Source organism: Ornithorhynchus anatinus, chromosome X5 (assembly GCF_004115215.2).
Source record: "Ornithorhynchus anatinus isolate Pmale09 chromosome X5, mOrnAna1.pri.v4, whole genome shotgun sequence".
Classification (NCBI taxonomy): Eukaryota; Metazoa; Chordata; class Mammalia; order Monotremata; family Ornithorhynchidae; genus Ornithorhynchus; species Ornithorhynchus anatinus.
The window spans coordinates 62,578,965-62,594,414 of NC_041753.1; the positions used below are offsets into that span (position 1 = coordinate 62,578,965).

Here is a 15,450-nt window from a genome sequence, read left to right on the forward strand (position 1 = left end):
CGGTAAGCACTCAATAAATACAATTGAATGAGTGATTAATTTGTGTCTCCCCAAGTGCTTAGAACAGTGCTTGACACACAGTAAGTGCTTAATACCATTTTTTTTTTTAAAAAGGGTCCCATAACATCCCAAGTTTGATTCAGAGAAGGAACAAATTTAAATAGCCCTGCTCTTTAAATACCACCACCACCCCTCCTCCAAAGCTCAGGACCGCAAAATGTCATTTTTGCCCAGAGCCACCAAACACCTACACCACTGGGGTGGGGAAGAGCAAGGCAGGAAGCTAGGTCACTTGTGACTTGTGGTAAGACAGGTGAACCACTCATGTTACTCATACCTAAAATTTGTTTTGCCTGGTTAGCCAGCAGGGTCAGTTAATGCTACTCTGACTCCCAAGCCCATGCTCTTTCCACTGAGCCACGCTGCTTCTAGAGATACTGCTACTAGAGATGTCCTGAAGGCAGGAGGGAATGCGAGACTGCAGAGAAAGCAAGAGAGATCAGGGCTGGAGTGAATGAATGAATGATTTCAAGTCGGCGGTCAGAAGTTTTTGCTAGATGTGGAAAGAGCCCTCGCTTGGGAGTCGGAGGACCTGGTCTCTAATCCCAGTTCTGCCACTCGCCTGCTCTGTGACCCTGGGCAAGTGCCTCTGTTTCCTCATCTGCAAAATAGGGCTTGAAAGTCTGTTCTTCCTCCTATTAAGACTGTGAGGCCCATGTGGGACAGCGATTGTGTCCAACCTGATTATCTTGTATCCACCCCGGCACTTAGTATAGTGCTTGACAAATACCACAATTATTATGTCTTTTGTCCCTGTTGCTGTCTCTGCCTCCCGCTCCATCTTCATTTCCTGATTTTTATTTCTCCCATCCTCTTGCCTGAATTATTGGCCCCGTGCCCGGAACTCCTAGTCCCCGTTCCACTTTGAGCTGCGGAAAATACCATCACTACGGTCTCCAAGAGGGAAAGATTTGGGAAACGAGAAAAGAGACCTAAGAGTGATGATGGTGGGGGGGAGGAGTAAGTGGGGAAGCAGAAAAAGGAAAAGGCAAGAAGGGGGCAGGGACACCGGATAACCGTTTACTTGTTCATTCATTCGATCGTATTTATTGAGCGCTTACTATGTGCAGAGCACTGTACTAAGCGGTTGGAAAGTACAATTCAGCAACGGAGACAATCCCTGCCCAACAACGGGCTCACAGTCTAGAAGGGGAGGAGAGAGACAACAAAACAAAACAAGTAAACATCAATAGAATCGATGTAAATAAATCGAATTATAGATATACGCGAGAAGCAGCGTGGCTCAGTGGAAAGAGCCCGGGCTTGGGAGTCAGAGGTCATGGGTTCGAATCCCACTTTGCTGCTTGTCAGCTGTGTGACTTTGGGCAAGTCACTTAACTTCTCTGTGCCTCAGTTACCTCATCTGTAAAATGGGGATGAAAACTGTGAGCCCCTTGTGGGACGATCTGATCACCTCGTATCCCGCCAGCGCTTAAAACAGTGCTTTGCACATAGTAAGCGCTTAACAAATACCACCATTATTATTAATCGAATTTGCTCTCCGTCTCCCCTTTCTAGACTATGAGCCCATTGTGGGCAGAGACTATCTGTGGCTGAAATGTACTTTCCAAGCGCTTAGTTCAGTGTTCTGCACATAGTTAAGTGCTCAATAAATCCGATTGAATGCATGAATGAAAGGCAGAGAGACAAGGGAACAGTAGAATCGGGATTCACTCATTCAATCGTATTTATTAAGCGCTTACTGGGCGCAGGGCACTGGATCGAGCACTTGTGATGTCCAATTCGGCAACAGATAGAGACAATCCCCGCCCAACGACGGACTCACAGTCTAAAATAATAACAATGTTGGTATTTGTTAAGCGCTTACTGTGTGCCGAGCACTGTTCTAAGCGCTGGGGTAGATACAGGGTGATCAGGTTGTTCCACGGGAGGCTCACAGTTAATCCCCATTTTACAGATGAGGGAACTGAGGCACAGAGAAGTGACTTGCCCACAGTCACACAGCTGACAGCGTGGCGGGTCTTAAATCCCCAAATCGGTGGCAGTGCTGCTGACGTCCGAGTTCCGCGGCCCGTGGACGCCCCCCCCCCGCCCCGCAACCCGGCAGATCGTTGGTGGGTTGACGGAGGCATCCAGCTCTACAACCCGTTCTCCGAAGCCAAGGCGAGTGAGGAAGGAAAGGCTGGGGGCCGTCCCCCCGCCTCCCTCCCGCGCCGAACGCGCATGCGTAGACGAACGGCCTTTTCTCCGCCCCTCCGCTCGTCCTCCATCCAGCGGCAGCCGTCGCCCCTTCCCGGCCGCTGTCACTCCACCCCCGTCCCCGCCTCCCGGCTCCGCTGGGGTCACCGAGCCGAAGCGCCGCCACAGCCGGCAGGATCCCGAGCCCGTAGGGCCGGGCGGGGAGTCTTCCGACGGGAGCGGGGCCCGGCGGTGGCCGTGGCTGCGGAAGATGGTGTTCGAGTCGGTGGTCGTAGACGTACTGAACCGGTTCCTAGGGGACTACGTGGTCAACCTGGACAGTTCCCAGCTTACTCTGGGCATCTGGGGAGGTAACGAGCCCCGGGCGCCCCCCTACTTTCACCTCCGCCCTCCGATGCTTACCCTGGCGACCTCCGGTTTGCGCGCATTCTCTCCCTCTCTGTCTTAATTTCTCACTCACCCACGCGGTCCCCTCTCCCATGTCCCGGCCTCTAGGCCATCTCGGCCAGGGCTCGGGCCCCGCCGCCTTCTCCCCCACCCTCCCTTGCCTCGATTTCCGACTACTTGTTTCTCTCCCCACACCTTTCCCGTGGCAAGTTTCACAAGCTTGGGCGGAGACGGGGGCATCCCGTGGCCTGCCACTTTGGGGGAGCTCCACCTTCCCGGACCTCGGGCACAAGGAAGGGGCTGGGCAGGATGGCTGCAGCCCTGCAGATCTTGAACCGGAACCGAGTTTGGTTTCCCTCCTAGGAAGTGACGCTCTACCTTTCCCCTTTCCTTCCTTTCCCCTCTCTTCCCTTTTCCCTTTCCCCTTTTCTTCCTTTTCCTTTCCCGTTCGCTTCCTGTCCCCTTCCTTGTTTTTTTTTTAAAAAAACGAGATTTGTTAAGGACTTACGATGTGCCTGTTTTAAGCGCTGGGGTAGATAGAAGATCATCAGATTGGACACAGCCCATGTCGCACGTGGAACTCACAGTCTTAATCCCCATTTTCCGGATGAGGGAACCGAGGCGCCGAGAAGTGAAGTGAATTACCCAAGGTCACACGGCGGACAGGTGGCGGAGCCGGGATCAGAACCCAGGTCCTGATGACTCCCAGTCCCGTGCTCGATCCACTGGACCACTCTGCTTCCCTTTCTAGCCCCTTTCCTTTTCCTTTCTATTCTCCTCTCTCCTCTCCCACTTTTTTCCCGTTATAGGGAAGGCCCGAAAGAGAGATCTCGAGTGTCTCTCGACGTGCCAGCCCGCTGGAAGACCCTCTCGCCTCTCTTCCCGGTCTCACCGTCATTCGCCTGGACGTGGCTGAAAACAGAAAGAGATGGTTTTCTTGTGTTTCGGTCTTTTCCGTGCGATCCCCCCTTCCCCCCCGGCCTCCTTTCCCGCCCTACCCCTTTGGGATTTTGTGTGCTAAGCGCTGAGATCGGTGCGCATATACAGAGCAGACAGTGGTCTTGTCCTACAACGGGCGCACAGTCCTTGTGCGTTTAGACAGATAAAAACAACGGTTGCAAAGTATTGCGGCAACAGCGAGCGGCAGAGTCAAACTAAGGCAACGATGTCAGAACGAGCAAATAAACAGGAGGTCGGAGTCCCCGGTCTCCCCGCGGCTTCAGGCAAAGAGTGTCTTAGGTGCAAACCGGGAGTTTATAGGAGAAAAATGATCGAGCGTTTCTCGCTTGGGACAGTTGGTAGGCAAATGCTGTCAGAGGTGTGGTTTGGGCGGGGGTAGGGAGGAAGGAAATATGTCCCATTTAGCTGCCCCAATGGTGAAAATGAATTTTGCTCTGTGTCAGTTTCCACAAGGGTTTAAAAAGCAACTCATTTAAAGACAGCTTTATTTATAGTGCCCCATCTGCTTGGATCAGTCATGTTATTGCAGCATTACTGACTGTACACAGAGTCGAATGAAAATATCAGCGTTGGCTTAAACAGCATTGTAGTTGCTTTTCTGTTAAGATGAATTTAAAAACACCCCTTCATATAGGATTGTTCTGGTTTATGATTTTGACTAGTGCTATTTCACTTGTGCAGGCTTTTCTTTCTGTTTCCCTGCCCGCCAGATTTCCTTTGACAACGTATGTTTTTATGCAAAACGACTTTATTTAGATGCGTTTGTAACAATGGGTTTGTTTTGGGAGGAGTGAGGGTAATCAGTAGGGAGCCTTTGCAACAATGTAATTTTTGGCAAATTACTTAATATGCTGAGCCTCAACAGCAGCTTCCCATAAGATCTTTGAAGGAAAGTTGTTAAAACATTTAAGATATTAATAATTGATTCAACCCCTTTCAAAGGATGTTTTGAGATTTACCGATAGATTTTGTAAATCTGGAGATACACCGTGAGTTCCTTGAAGCCAAGCCATTGTCTTAATTCTATTTAGTTGCCATTGTTTTTACGAGATGTTCTACCCCTTGACTCTATTGCCATTGTTCTTGTCTGTCCGTCTCCCCCATTAGACTGTAAGCCCGTCAAACGGCAGGGATTTTCTCTATCTGTTGCCGACTTGTTCATTCCAAGCGCTTAGTACAGTGCTTTTGCACATAGTAAGCGTTCAATAAATACTATTGAATGAATGAATGAATGAATGTTCTTCGTAACTTCCTGTAGCACTTGGTACGGGTGCTCAGTGACTGTTGCTCACTGACTGAAAGGTGTAATATCAGTGGAAAAAGAGTGTCATGCCTGGTGACAACTAATTGTTTATAATAGGAAAAATTAATAGTTTACACTCATAATTAGTTCTCTATGCTTTTAATCTTTTTGGTAGTCTAGGCTCTCCTAAGTAAAGTATTTTAAAGGTAACAATTGCAAAGCATTTTTCTAGTCAACTTCATGTAGGCATTTAGAATTAATGTTGGTATTTAAACATTTACTATGTGTAAAACACTATTCTAAGCGCAGGAATCTAGACACAGTAAGAAAAGCCTATTAGTTGATAAATTTCTTCTCTAGAGGTCAGTGCCAGAATGTTCAGTCCATAGGCTATTGAGCCTTTTGCCAGTATTAAATTACTAAAAGGTGATTGCTAATGAATGAACTGTTATTACACTGGGAAATTTCTGGTCTTCACTTTAGACCTTTGTTGCTCATTCCTATAATTCCAGTGATCCCTCTTAACCTGTTCAGTTTTCTAACCACTCTTTCATCTCTACACCCCTCCCAACCTCCCCCCCCCCCAAATAACACTAGACACTTTGCTATTCAGAAGATTCTTAAACAAGATTTACTAATTTCCTTCATTGTCACCTGGCCAACTGATACTTCCTTATCTAGGTTTTACTGATTTATTGTTTCATTGTCCATTAAGTGTGGTTGCCAGTTCTTTATCCCTGGTTTGTATTCTCAAATTCTAAGCCCCTTCAGGGTCAGGGCCAGGGTCCATTCCCAACTCTGTATTCTTTCCGGTGCAGTAAGCACTTAGTAAATAATCTCTATCTCTGTTAACATATGTAGGGGTTGGGGTGTGTGTTTGTGGATATATGAAATGAACTGATTGTTTTGACCTTGTTTTATATTTCTCATGTTGTTTAATATCTCATCTAGGTTGTTGAAACTTTCTGTTGCAGAAGTATCTAGAATTATATCATTCTCCTAGATAATGGTGTACTATAGAGAGGGACTTTGAACTCCTATTCGTAGTACTAGACCAAAATCCTAATGATTAAAAAAAAATCTTCAGAATGCAGTTACACTTTCCATGCCTGATCAACATATATTTTTCATTCATTCATTCAATAGTATTTATTGAGCGCTTACTATGTGCAGAGCACTGTACTAAGCGCTTGGAATGAACAAGTCGGCAACAGATAGAGACAGTCCCTGCCGTTTGACGGGCTTACGGTCTGATCGGGGGAGACGGACAGACGAGAACGATGGCGATAAATAGAGTCGAGGGGAAGAACATCTTGTAAAAACAATGGCAACTAAATAGAATCGAGGCGATGTGCATTTCATTAACAAAATAAATAGGGTAATGAAAATATATACAGTTGAGCGGACGAGTACAGTGCTGAGGGGATGGGAAGGTAGAGGGGGAGGAGCAGAGGGAAATGGGGGGAAGAGAGGGTTAAGCTTCGGAGAGGTGAGGGGCGGGTGGTAGAGGGAGTAGAGGGAGAAGGGGAGCTCAGTCTGGGAAGGTGTCTTGGAGGAGGTGAGTTTTAAGTAGGGTTTTGAAGAGGGAAAGAGAATCAGTTTGGCGGAGGTGAGGAGGGAGGGCATTCCGGGACCGCGGGAGGACGTGGCCCGGGGGTCGACGGCAGGATAGGCGAGACCGAGGGACGGTGAGGAGGTGGGCGGTGGAGGAGCGGAGTGTGCGGGGTGGGCGGTAGAAAGAGAGAAGGGAGGAGAGGTAGGAAGGGGCAAGGTGATGGAGAGCCTCGAAGCCTAAAGTGAGGAGTTTTTGTTTGGAGCAGAGGTTGATAGGCAACCACTGGAGGTGTTTAAGAAGGGGAGTGACATGCCCAGAGCGTTTCTGCAGGAAGATGAGCCGGGCAGCGGAGTGAAGAATAGACCGGAGCGGGGCGAGAGAGGAGGAAGGGAGATCAGAGAGAAGGCTGACACAGTAGTCTAGCCGGGATATAACGAGAGCCTGTAGCAGTAAGGTAGCTGTTTGGAGAGGAAAGGGCGGATCTTTGCGAAATTGTAAAGGTGAAACCGGCAGGTCTCAGTAATGGATAGGATGTGTGGGGTGAACAAGAGAGATGAGTCGAGGATGACACCGAGATTGCGGGCCTGAGAGACGGGAAGGATGGTCGTGCCATCCACGGTGATAGGGAAGTCTGGGAGAAGACCGGGCTTGGGAGGGAAGATGAGGAGCTCAGTCTTGCTCATGTTGAGTTTTAGGTGGTGGGCCGACATCCAGGTGGAGACATCCCGGAGGCAGGAGGAGATGCAGGAGGAGATGCGAGCCTGAAGGGAGGGGGAGAGGACAGGGGCGGAGATGTAGATCTGCGTGTCATCTGCATAGAGATGGTAGTCCAAGCCGTGAGAGCGAATGAGTTCACCGAGGGAGTGAGTGTAAATGGAGAACAGAAGAGGGCCAAGAACTGACCCTTGAGGAACTCCAACAGTTAAAAGATGGGAGGGGGAGGAGGCACCTGCGAAGGAGACCGAGAATGACCATGACCGGCCAGAGAGGTAAGAGGAGAACCAGGCGGTAAGAGGAGAACCAGGAGAGGACGGAGTCCGTGAAGCCAAGGTGAGATAAGGTATGGAGGAGGAGGGGATGGTCGACAGTGTCAAAGGCAGCAGAGAGGTCAAGGAGGATTAGAATGGAGTAGGAGCCATTGGATTTGGCAAGAAGGAGGTCATGGTTGAGGTCATATTTTGCAGGATGTAGATTTAGAATTCAGAAATAATAGTATTTTTCACATATACAATATTTTGTTTGAATTTTAACAACTGTTTGGCTCTTTTTTTTGGCACTTGTTAAGCACTTAAGTAGGAGGGATTATGATGGTTATGTTATCAGTACCTGGATTTCGCCTTTCCATGGCTTGTCTGTGATGTTTCCTTCCTTTTAATGTCTATCAGGTCATGAATTTGTTTTCCTTATGAGTATATGGTACTTCTGTTTAACTTTTGAGATTTCTTAAAAATTAGTACCCTTTTGGCTATACCAGGGTTTATTTGTTTAACTTTGTTTACACTACCTTAATATTGCAAAAGGCATATAAGCACATTAACCTTCATTTTCCCCAGTTGCATTTACATTAGCTTTTGCTGACTTTTCTAATATTTTTAGAATGACTCCTAAAGCATATGTTTCTAAATTTAGCTTTCACCTTTTAATTTGAATATTGCCTGTGAACCTCACATTGTAGGCTAAATTGTAGTTATTTTATTCCTTCCTGTTATGACAAAATACAGATAGCATTCTAGTAACAGCATAACACTTCAAAGTCTTGAATGCTGTTAGTAAATTGCCTCTCAGCCTTTCCTTTTGCTAATCCCGTGAACATTCCTCCTAGATCTTATTTCCCAACCTCATGATCTTCTTTATATCTCTCCAATACTCTTAAATTCTGCATATCCCACTTAAATTATGGAATTTGGGGGCATCCTGTATAGGAAACTAGTCCTTGAAAAGTTGTAGAGCAAAGTTATTTCTGCTGAAACCTATTTCCCTGGTGACTTTCATTATATAATTTGAGTTGAATTCCAGTGGAAGTAGATTTTTGATGCCAAGCTAACTTTCAAATTCAGAATGTGACTGGAGAGTGCCTGTCTGGCTTGTGGGCTCTCACTCCTGGACTAGCTCTTCCAATAATTTAGCATATTCAGAGAAGACACTTTCTACCTTTTTGCTTTTGTTTTCTTCTTCGATAGGCGGGTGCAAGCAGATTAAAAACAGCAGTCACAAATATGCACTCCAACTCTGTTGCCAGGATATAAAGGAAGGCTGAAGCTCCAAGATAGGCTGGGGGAGGCCGCAGACATCCCCCATTACTAATAACACTCTCATTGATTAAACTGTAAGCCTATCATTGGGCAGGGATTGTCTCCTATATGTTGCCGAATTGTACATTCCAAGCGCTTAGTACAGTGCTCTGCAGATAGTAAGCTCTCAGTAAATACTGTTCAATGAATAAATGTGGGTACTGAATTGTTCTAACTTGTTTCATTTTCTGGAAGTTCCATTTAGTGAGTTTATCAGGTTTATGGAGACTTTGAACTTTGGCCATTTTACCTGCTGGACCACTCTATTTTCCCTCTCCTTGGCTGCACTCCACAAGCTGATGTGCTCCTGATGAATAGCTGACTGTCCTGTTGGAAGAAAATGCTGCAGACTCTGAAATTTCACCCGTGTGGAATTGTGGCTGAAAAGAGTCTCTTCTACACTTACCATAAATATATTTGTCATTTTTGCTCGAAGTAGACAATCCTGATGGTGAGATTGACCTACAGGTGTCCAAGTGCCTGAAAAGCTCAATGAGGGATCCCCAGTCTCGAGCAAACTGTCCACACACAAAGGAGTAGTAGTTTGAGTGGTGTCGTGAACTTTCCACTGGGAAGCAACGTGGCCTAGTGGAGAGAGAGGAAGACCTGGGTTCTAATTCCGCCTCTGCCACCCCGTCTGTTTGCAGCCCCTGGCATTATTTTCACTTGTTTCCTTATGATTTCTATGAAGTTTCTGCTCAAAAAGAGAGGCTCCTTTCTTGATTGCTGTGTGCCTGTGACAGTTGACTCCCAGTTTTCAGCTAGGCTACAGCATTGTCTAAGATTTTGTGCTAACCATATAAAGATAGCAGAGAACCTTTCTATTCCCTTGCTTAATCAATCATATTTGTTGAGCACCATATTTATTGGCCACAATGAGAGGGAGTAAACACCTAGATACCAAGAGGGTTGCCAAGAGATGCTAGTGCTTCAGCAACCGGGAAACAAATATAGTCCTCTAGACTGTAAGTTCATTGGGGACAGGGAACATGTCTACCAACTCTGTTATAGTGTACTCTCCCAAGCACTTAGTACAGTGCTCTGCACACAGTAAGCATTCAATAAATACTTCTGTGAGAATATTGGTTCTGATTTCACCATCTGTGGTATTTATTGAGCATTTACTGTGCACAGAGCACTGTACTAAGTGCTTGGGAGAGTACAGTAAACAGTGTAACAGTTGGTAGACATATTACCTGCCCACAACAAGCTTGCAGTCTAGAGGGGGGAGAGAGACATTAATATATAAATCTATAATTTATAGATCATGATTTACAATGTTTTGACTTAAGACATGGCTTTCAGGAAACAATTGTTTCCTAAGGAGGGTTTCCTGTGTCCCTAACTTTCCCTCTAGTATCCCCAAATCAACTTTGTAGCCAAAGTCTTCCTGAACCAGGGAATATTTGGGGCTTACACAATTTCCTTTGGTAATGGGTTCCATATGCTTGTAACTTCCTGAGTTGATTTCTTCTGTTTGTTTTGAATCCACCCTCTCAAGTGCTATAAACAGTAAGGACTAAGTAAATACCACTGATAGATCAAGCTTCCAAGGGTACCCCCTTTCCTGGTGTTGTGGGATTTGGTGAATAGCAATTATTTAGCCGTGAACCCATCCCTGAAGGATCAGGGCAAAGGCAGAGTTCAGTCAATCTGTCATATTTATTGAGCGCTTACTGTATGCGGAACACTGTACTAAGCATTTGGGAGAGTACAATATGACAGAATTGGGAGACACATTTCCTGCCCATAATGAGCTCATAGTCTAGAGAGGGAGGCAGACATTAATATAAATACATTGTGGATATGTACATAAGTGTTGTGGGGCTGAGAGAAGGATGAATAAACGGAGCAAATCAGGGCGATGCAGAAGGGAAGGGGAAAAGAGCGAGGGCTTAGTCAGGGAAGGTCCCTTGGAGGCGTTGTGCCTTCAGTAAGGATTTGAAGGTGGAGAGAGTAATCTAATCGTCTCTCAGATATGAAGAGGGAGGGCGTCCAGGCCAGAGCCAGGACATGGGTGAGAGGTCAGCAGATGAGATAGATGAGATTGAGGTGCAGTGAGTAGGTTGGCATTAGAGGAGCGAAGCGTTCAGGCTGGGTTATAATAGGAAAGCAGCCAGTTGATTGAGTGCTTTAAAGCTGATAGTAAGGAGTTTGATGTGGAGGTGGATGGGCAACCGATGGAGGTTCTTGAGGAGTGGGGAAACGTGGACTGAACGTTTTTGCAGAAAAATGATCCGGGCAGCAGAGTAAAGTATGGACTGGAGAGGGGAGAGACGGGGGCAGTTACCCTGCCTTTCTGCCCTGTTGTCATTCCTAGGCCTGCCTTCGACAGGAAAAGAATGAAGGTGTGGGCTGTGTTAATGTTTAACCTTTTCATCCATAATATGATTCAGAGTTGAAAAATGAATTTACTGGTTTGCTGCTACTTAGAGGAACTTCTTACCTGACAGTTGTGAAGTAAAGTTGGTCACTCTTTCACAGTCAGCCTGCTCTGTGTCATAATTTCATCAATAGTGGATCTGGAAACAGGAATATAGAAAGGGGTAAGAAGAGGTACAGAAGCATAAGCCTGGTCTCTCGGGTTGAAGGACTAGAAATAATATTTCAATAAAGACATAATATTTTAAAAACCTGTCATAACTGCATGGCTAAGGCAGACGTGGAATTAATGCTGCACAGGTGGTAAGAGGAGTAAGCAGCTGAACAACTTTTTCAGCAACATAAATTAAGGTAGCAGTGGGGCCTAGGGGAAAAAGCAGGTACCTGTTTTCTAATTCTAACTTACCTACTTGTCTGCCGCATGATCTAAAGTCATTCATTCAATCGTAATTATTGAGTGCTTACTATGTGCAGAGCACTGTACTAAGCACTTGGAATGTACAATTTGGCAACAGAAATAATTCCTGCCAACTAATGGGCTCACAGTCTAAACGGGACCTTAATCAAGTCACTATAACTTCTGTGCCTCATTTACTTCATCTGTAAAATGGGGATTAAGACTGTGTGTCCTGTGTGGGGCAGAGACTGTCCAACCCAGCTGTTTTGTATCTACCTTCGTGCTTAGTACAGTGCCTGGCACATAGTAAGTGCTTAACAAATACTACTAAAAAAAGAAAAGTGACCCTTCCCTTCCAGTGGAAATCTTGAAAGAAAGATGAGAGGGGGAAGAGGCAGACTAGGAGGACAAGGTGAGACTCAGGTGAACAGCTCCACCTCAGTGACCTCTGAGAGGAATCACTCACTTCGTAATTTCCCCCTCCCACCGCCAATTCAGAGCACTTTTTCAACCAAAATCGCCATCTGCCACATTTGATGTGTAACAGTTTGCCCTGAAGTGGATTGTCAGTCATGCATTGAGCTTTTTGATTAAAAAGGCATCTTTGGTACTTTACGCTTTGAATCTGAAGGACACTCATATAACAGTAAACTGTATGCAGTTGACTTCTTGTATGGGGTAAATTTGCCTAAAGGCCAGTAGGTGAATGGCTATTTGCATAACTGTCAATGGCCATTGATTTTAGTTTATTCTGCTACTAGCCCTCCTCCTGACTCGTCTGCTCAACTGTATATATTTACATTACCCTATTTATTTTGTTAATGAAATGTACATCGCCTTGATTCTATTTAGTTGCCATTGTTTTTATGAGATGTTCTTCCCCTTGACTCTATTTATTGTCATTGTTCTTGTCTGTCTGTCACCACCGATTAGACTGTAAGCCCATCAAACGGCAAGGACTGTCTCTATCTGTTGCCGACTTGTTCATTCCATGCGCTTAGTACAGTGCTCTGCACATAGTAAGTGCTCAATAAATACTATTGAATGAATGAATGATTCCAAAGCCAGAAACTAGCTAAATTTTGTCTCCTTTTAGCATCAACCCTTCCTTGTCGGATTGAGATTCTTTCTGATCATAGGAGTCTTATTGGGGACAGTCTCCAACCAAACACAGATGATCTCCAAGGAGAGGGGCTGGGTGGTGAAAAAGCCTAAACGGCTCTCTGTTTATCTGGTAATTATGCTGTCCTTAAGGTTTGTTGGATAGGCTTTGAGGTAGGAATAGTGGTATGTCGCTCCAAAATTATTAGTTTTTTCTGCGGTACAATTGTTGCTAATAGTTCAAGTGTAGTTGGCCTTATGCAGTTTGGGGCCCGAAATGGAGGCATAATTCCCAGAAAAACAAATGCTTAATCTCATTTCGGACAGTTATTGAAAGGTGCCTCCTGGATCTTACTCAGTACTTGTTTCATATGGACTAAAGGGCTTTATTGGGCAAAGGTTACAAAGTCTCTTGAAATCTTGGGAATAAAGGTTCCCCCTAAATATCTGTAGCGTGGACACCTCACACAGTGGGTAGGTGGTTGGAAAGAGGAGGGTCCAGAAGTAGGGATAATATGTCTATTGGGCCTAAATCATTAGTGAAGGTTTCTGCCAGATGAATCTCCTAGTGTGTTTTATGAGGTGGACTGGCTCAGCAAGAATTCTGAAAATAGCTGGCTGATGTGGGTGTTGAAGACCGCAGCGACTACTCTGACAACCAAGCCTACCAGTCTTTGGTGCTATGGCACAGCCCAAGCATTATACACTGTGGTCACTTTGGCTGTAAATTGATCCACTGATGGTATTTGAGCATTTACTGTTGGGAGAGCACTGTAGTAAGCACCTAGGAGAGCAGAGTACAATACAAATGGATTTTGTAAATACAAGAATTTCATTTATAAAATCCATATGCTTAGCAGCATGCTGCATCCCTGCTGACTCACTCACTGCACCCCTCTGCACCAGCAGGAATCTGAACAGCAAAGATGATGCTGATCAAGCCACTTGGACTAGCATAAATTCTCTGGTACATGTTCTCAGTCCCCAAGTCGTCGCGGCTGAACTCGCCTACTTTCAGTTTTATGGTTCGGTCACTTGCATATGGATTTTAAGATGTGTTAACATTGGTTCCACAAAATGTCAGCCTTCCCGAAGCATTCGTCGCTCAGTACACGTCTCTCCGCTCCTCAAACTCCAGTGGTTGCCCATCTCCCTTTGCATCCAGTCGAAGCTCTTTACCATTGGCTTCAAGCCTCTCCACCAGCTTTCTCCAATTGACTGTCAGCTCTCTTCACCTGTTATTCCTGAGTTTTCAGTTTTTGCTCCTCCCAAGCTCACTCTGTAAGTCAACCCGGCTCTCAACAGGGAATGTATCTGTTTATGGTTGTATTGTACTGTCCCAAGTGCTTAGTACAGTGCTCTGCACACAATTAGCACTCAATAAATACGATTGACTTACTGGCCCATCCCCAGTCCCTTGCCCGCATTGTTAGAGAAGCAGCGTGGCTCAGTGGAAAGAGCATGGGCTTTGGAGTCAGAGGTCATGAGTTCGAATCCCAGCTCTGCCACTTGTCAGCTGTGTGACTGTGGGCAAGTCACTTAACTTCTCTGTGCCTCAGTTACCTCATCTGTAAAATGGGGATTAAGACTGTGAGCCCCATGTGGGACAACCTGATTCCCCTGTGTCTACCCCAGCGCTTAGAACAGTGCTCTGCACATAGTAAGTGCTTAACAAATCCCAACATTATTATTATTGTCAGGGCCTGGAACTCCCTTCCCCACTGGGAGCTCTCAAGCCACACTTCTCCCCATCTTCAAAGACTTCTTAAAAATAAAAGAGAACCCCCACCGCAACCAAAACACCCTACCTCCTCCAGGAAGTCTTCCCTGATTAATTCCCAACACCTCCTGTCATGTCAAGCCCACTGCCACCTCTGGCACTTATGAATGTGTTCATACCCATCCTCAGCACATATGCACACATCTATTCCTTTATGCATTCAGTCCTTCTGCTATTTCATCATGACAAGATTGTTCTACTCTATCTGATCTTTCTTCTTTCTGGTGCCTACTATTTAAAATATTTTTTGGTCCGTCTCTCCACGTTATGTTGTATGCTCCTTTGCGACCAGGAATATGAGTTTTTCTCCTGTTGTATTTCCTCAAGGGCTTAGTATGATGTTCAGCACTCAGGCTTTCAGAAAATAAAATGACTATTATAATTTACTCCTAAAATTGTAAAATATGCTGCTCATTTGTAGGGATTGGTTTTCTAGAATGGACATATGGTTTTCCAAACATTTATCAAGCATTCAGCATTAAAAAAGAATATTATTTACAATTAAGTCACTTGCAAATGGGTACATTTTTGCCATTCTTGCAATTGGAAAATTCAGAAGGCACCTACAGAACTCATGTCCCCTCCTCCATGTTTAAACCTTCTGAGACTAATATTTGAAGGTTAAATTAAAAATGAATAAACCTTTGACTACTGCTAAGTATATACTTGCCAGGATATAAAAGCTATTGTATTGTGCAGTGCTTGATACACAGTAAGCGCTCAAGAAATACTGTTGATTGATAAACATGATGATGATGCATTTTAAGTTTCTGTTGTGGTTAGTGTACAATATAGACAGGAATCAAATGAGCAGATATTGAAAGCTTATTTCTCCATGTACTAAGTAGCAAAAAACCCAGCTTTAAAAATGTGAAAAGGTGGTCATTTTATGTAATTTATATGATTGATGTGCTTTTATGGATTGAACAGACCAGCTTTTTGTGTGTTTGTCAATCAGTGGCATTTATTGAGGGCTTAACTGAGTGCAGAGCACTGTTGAGAAGCAGCGTGGCCCAGCGGAAAGAGCACGAGCTTGGAGTCTATTTATTGCCATTGTTCTCGTCTGTCCGTCTCCCCCAATTAGACTGTAAGCCCGTCAAACGGCAGGGACTGTCTCTATCTGTTGCCGACTTG

The 15,450-nt window shown here is 45.3% G+C and overlaps 1 protein-coding gene across 5 annotated transcripts in view; it reads left to right on the forward strand.

The window, feature by feature from the left end:
* Positions 1-2,313: 2,313 nt before the first annotated feature.
* Positions 2,314-15,450, forward strand: part of VPS13A (vacuolar protein sorting 13 homolog A) — a 163,169-nt gene continuing 150,032 nt past the window's right edge. For 4 of the 5 annotated variants that reach the window (XR_003756046.2, XR_003756044.2, XM_029056119.2 and 1 more), the window contains exon 1: positions 2,314-2,570. Coding sequence is in view for 3 of the 5 variants with exons in the window: in XM_029056119.2 (XP_028911952.1) it covers positions 2,471-2,570 (100 nt within the window). In the remaining 2 variants the exon portion in view is untranslated. The remainder of the gene's footprint in view (positions 2,571-15,450) is intronic. The other variant, XM_029056117.2, reaches the window with a different exon arrangement.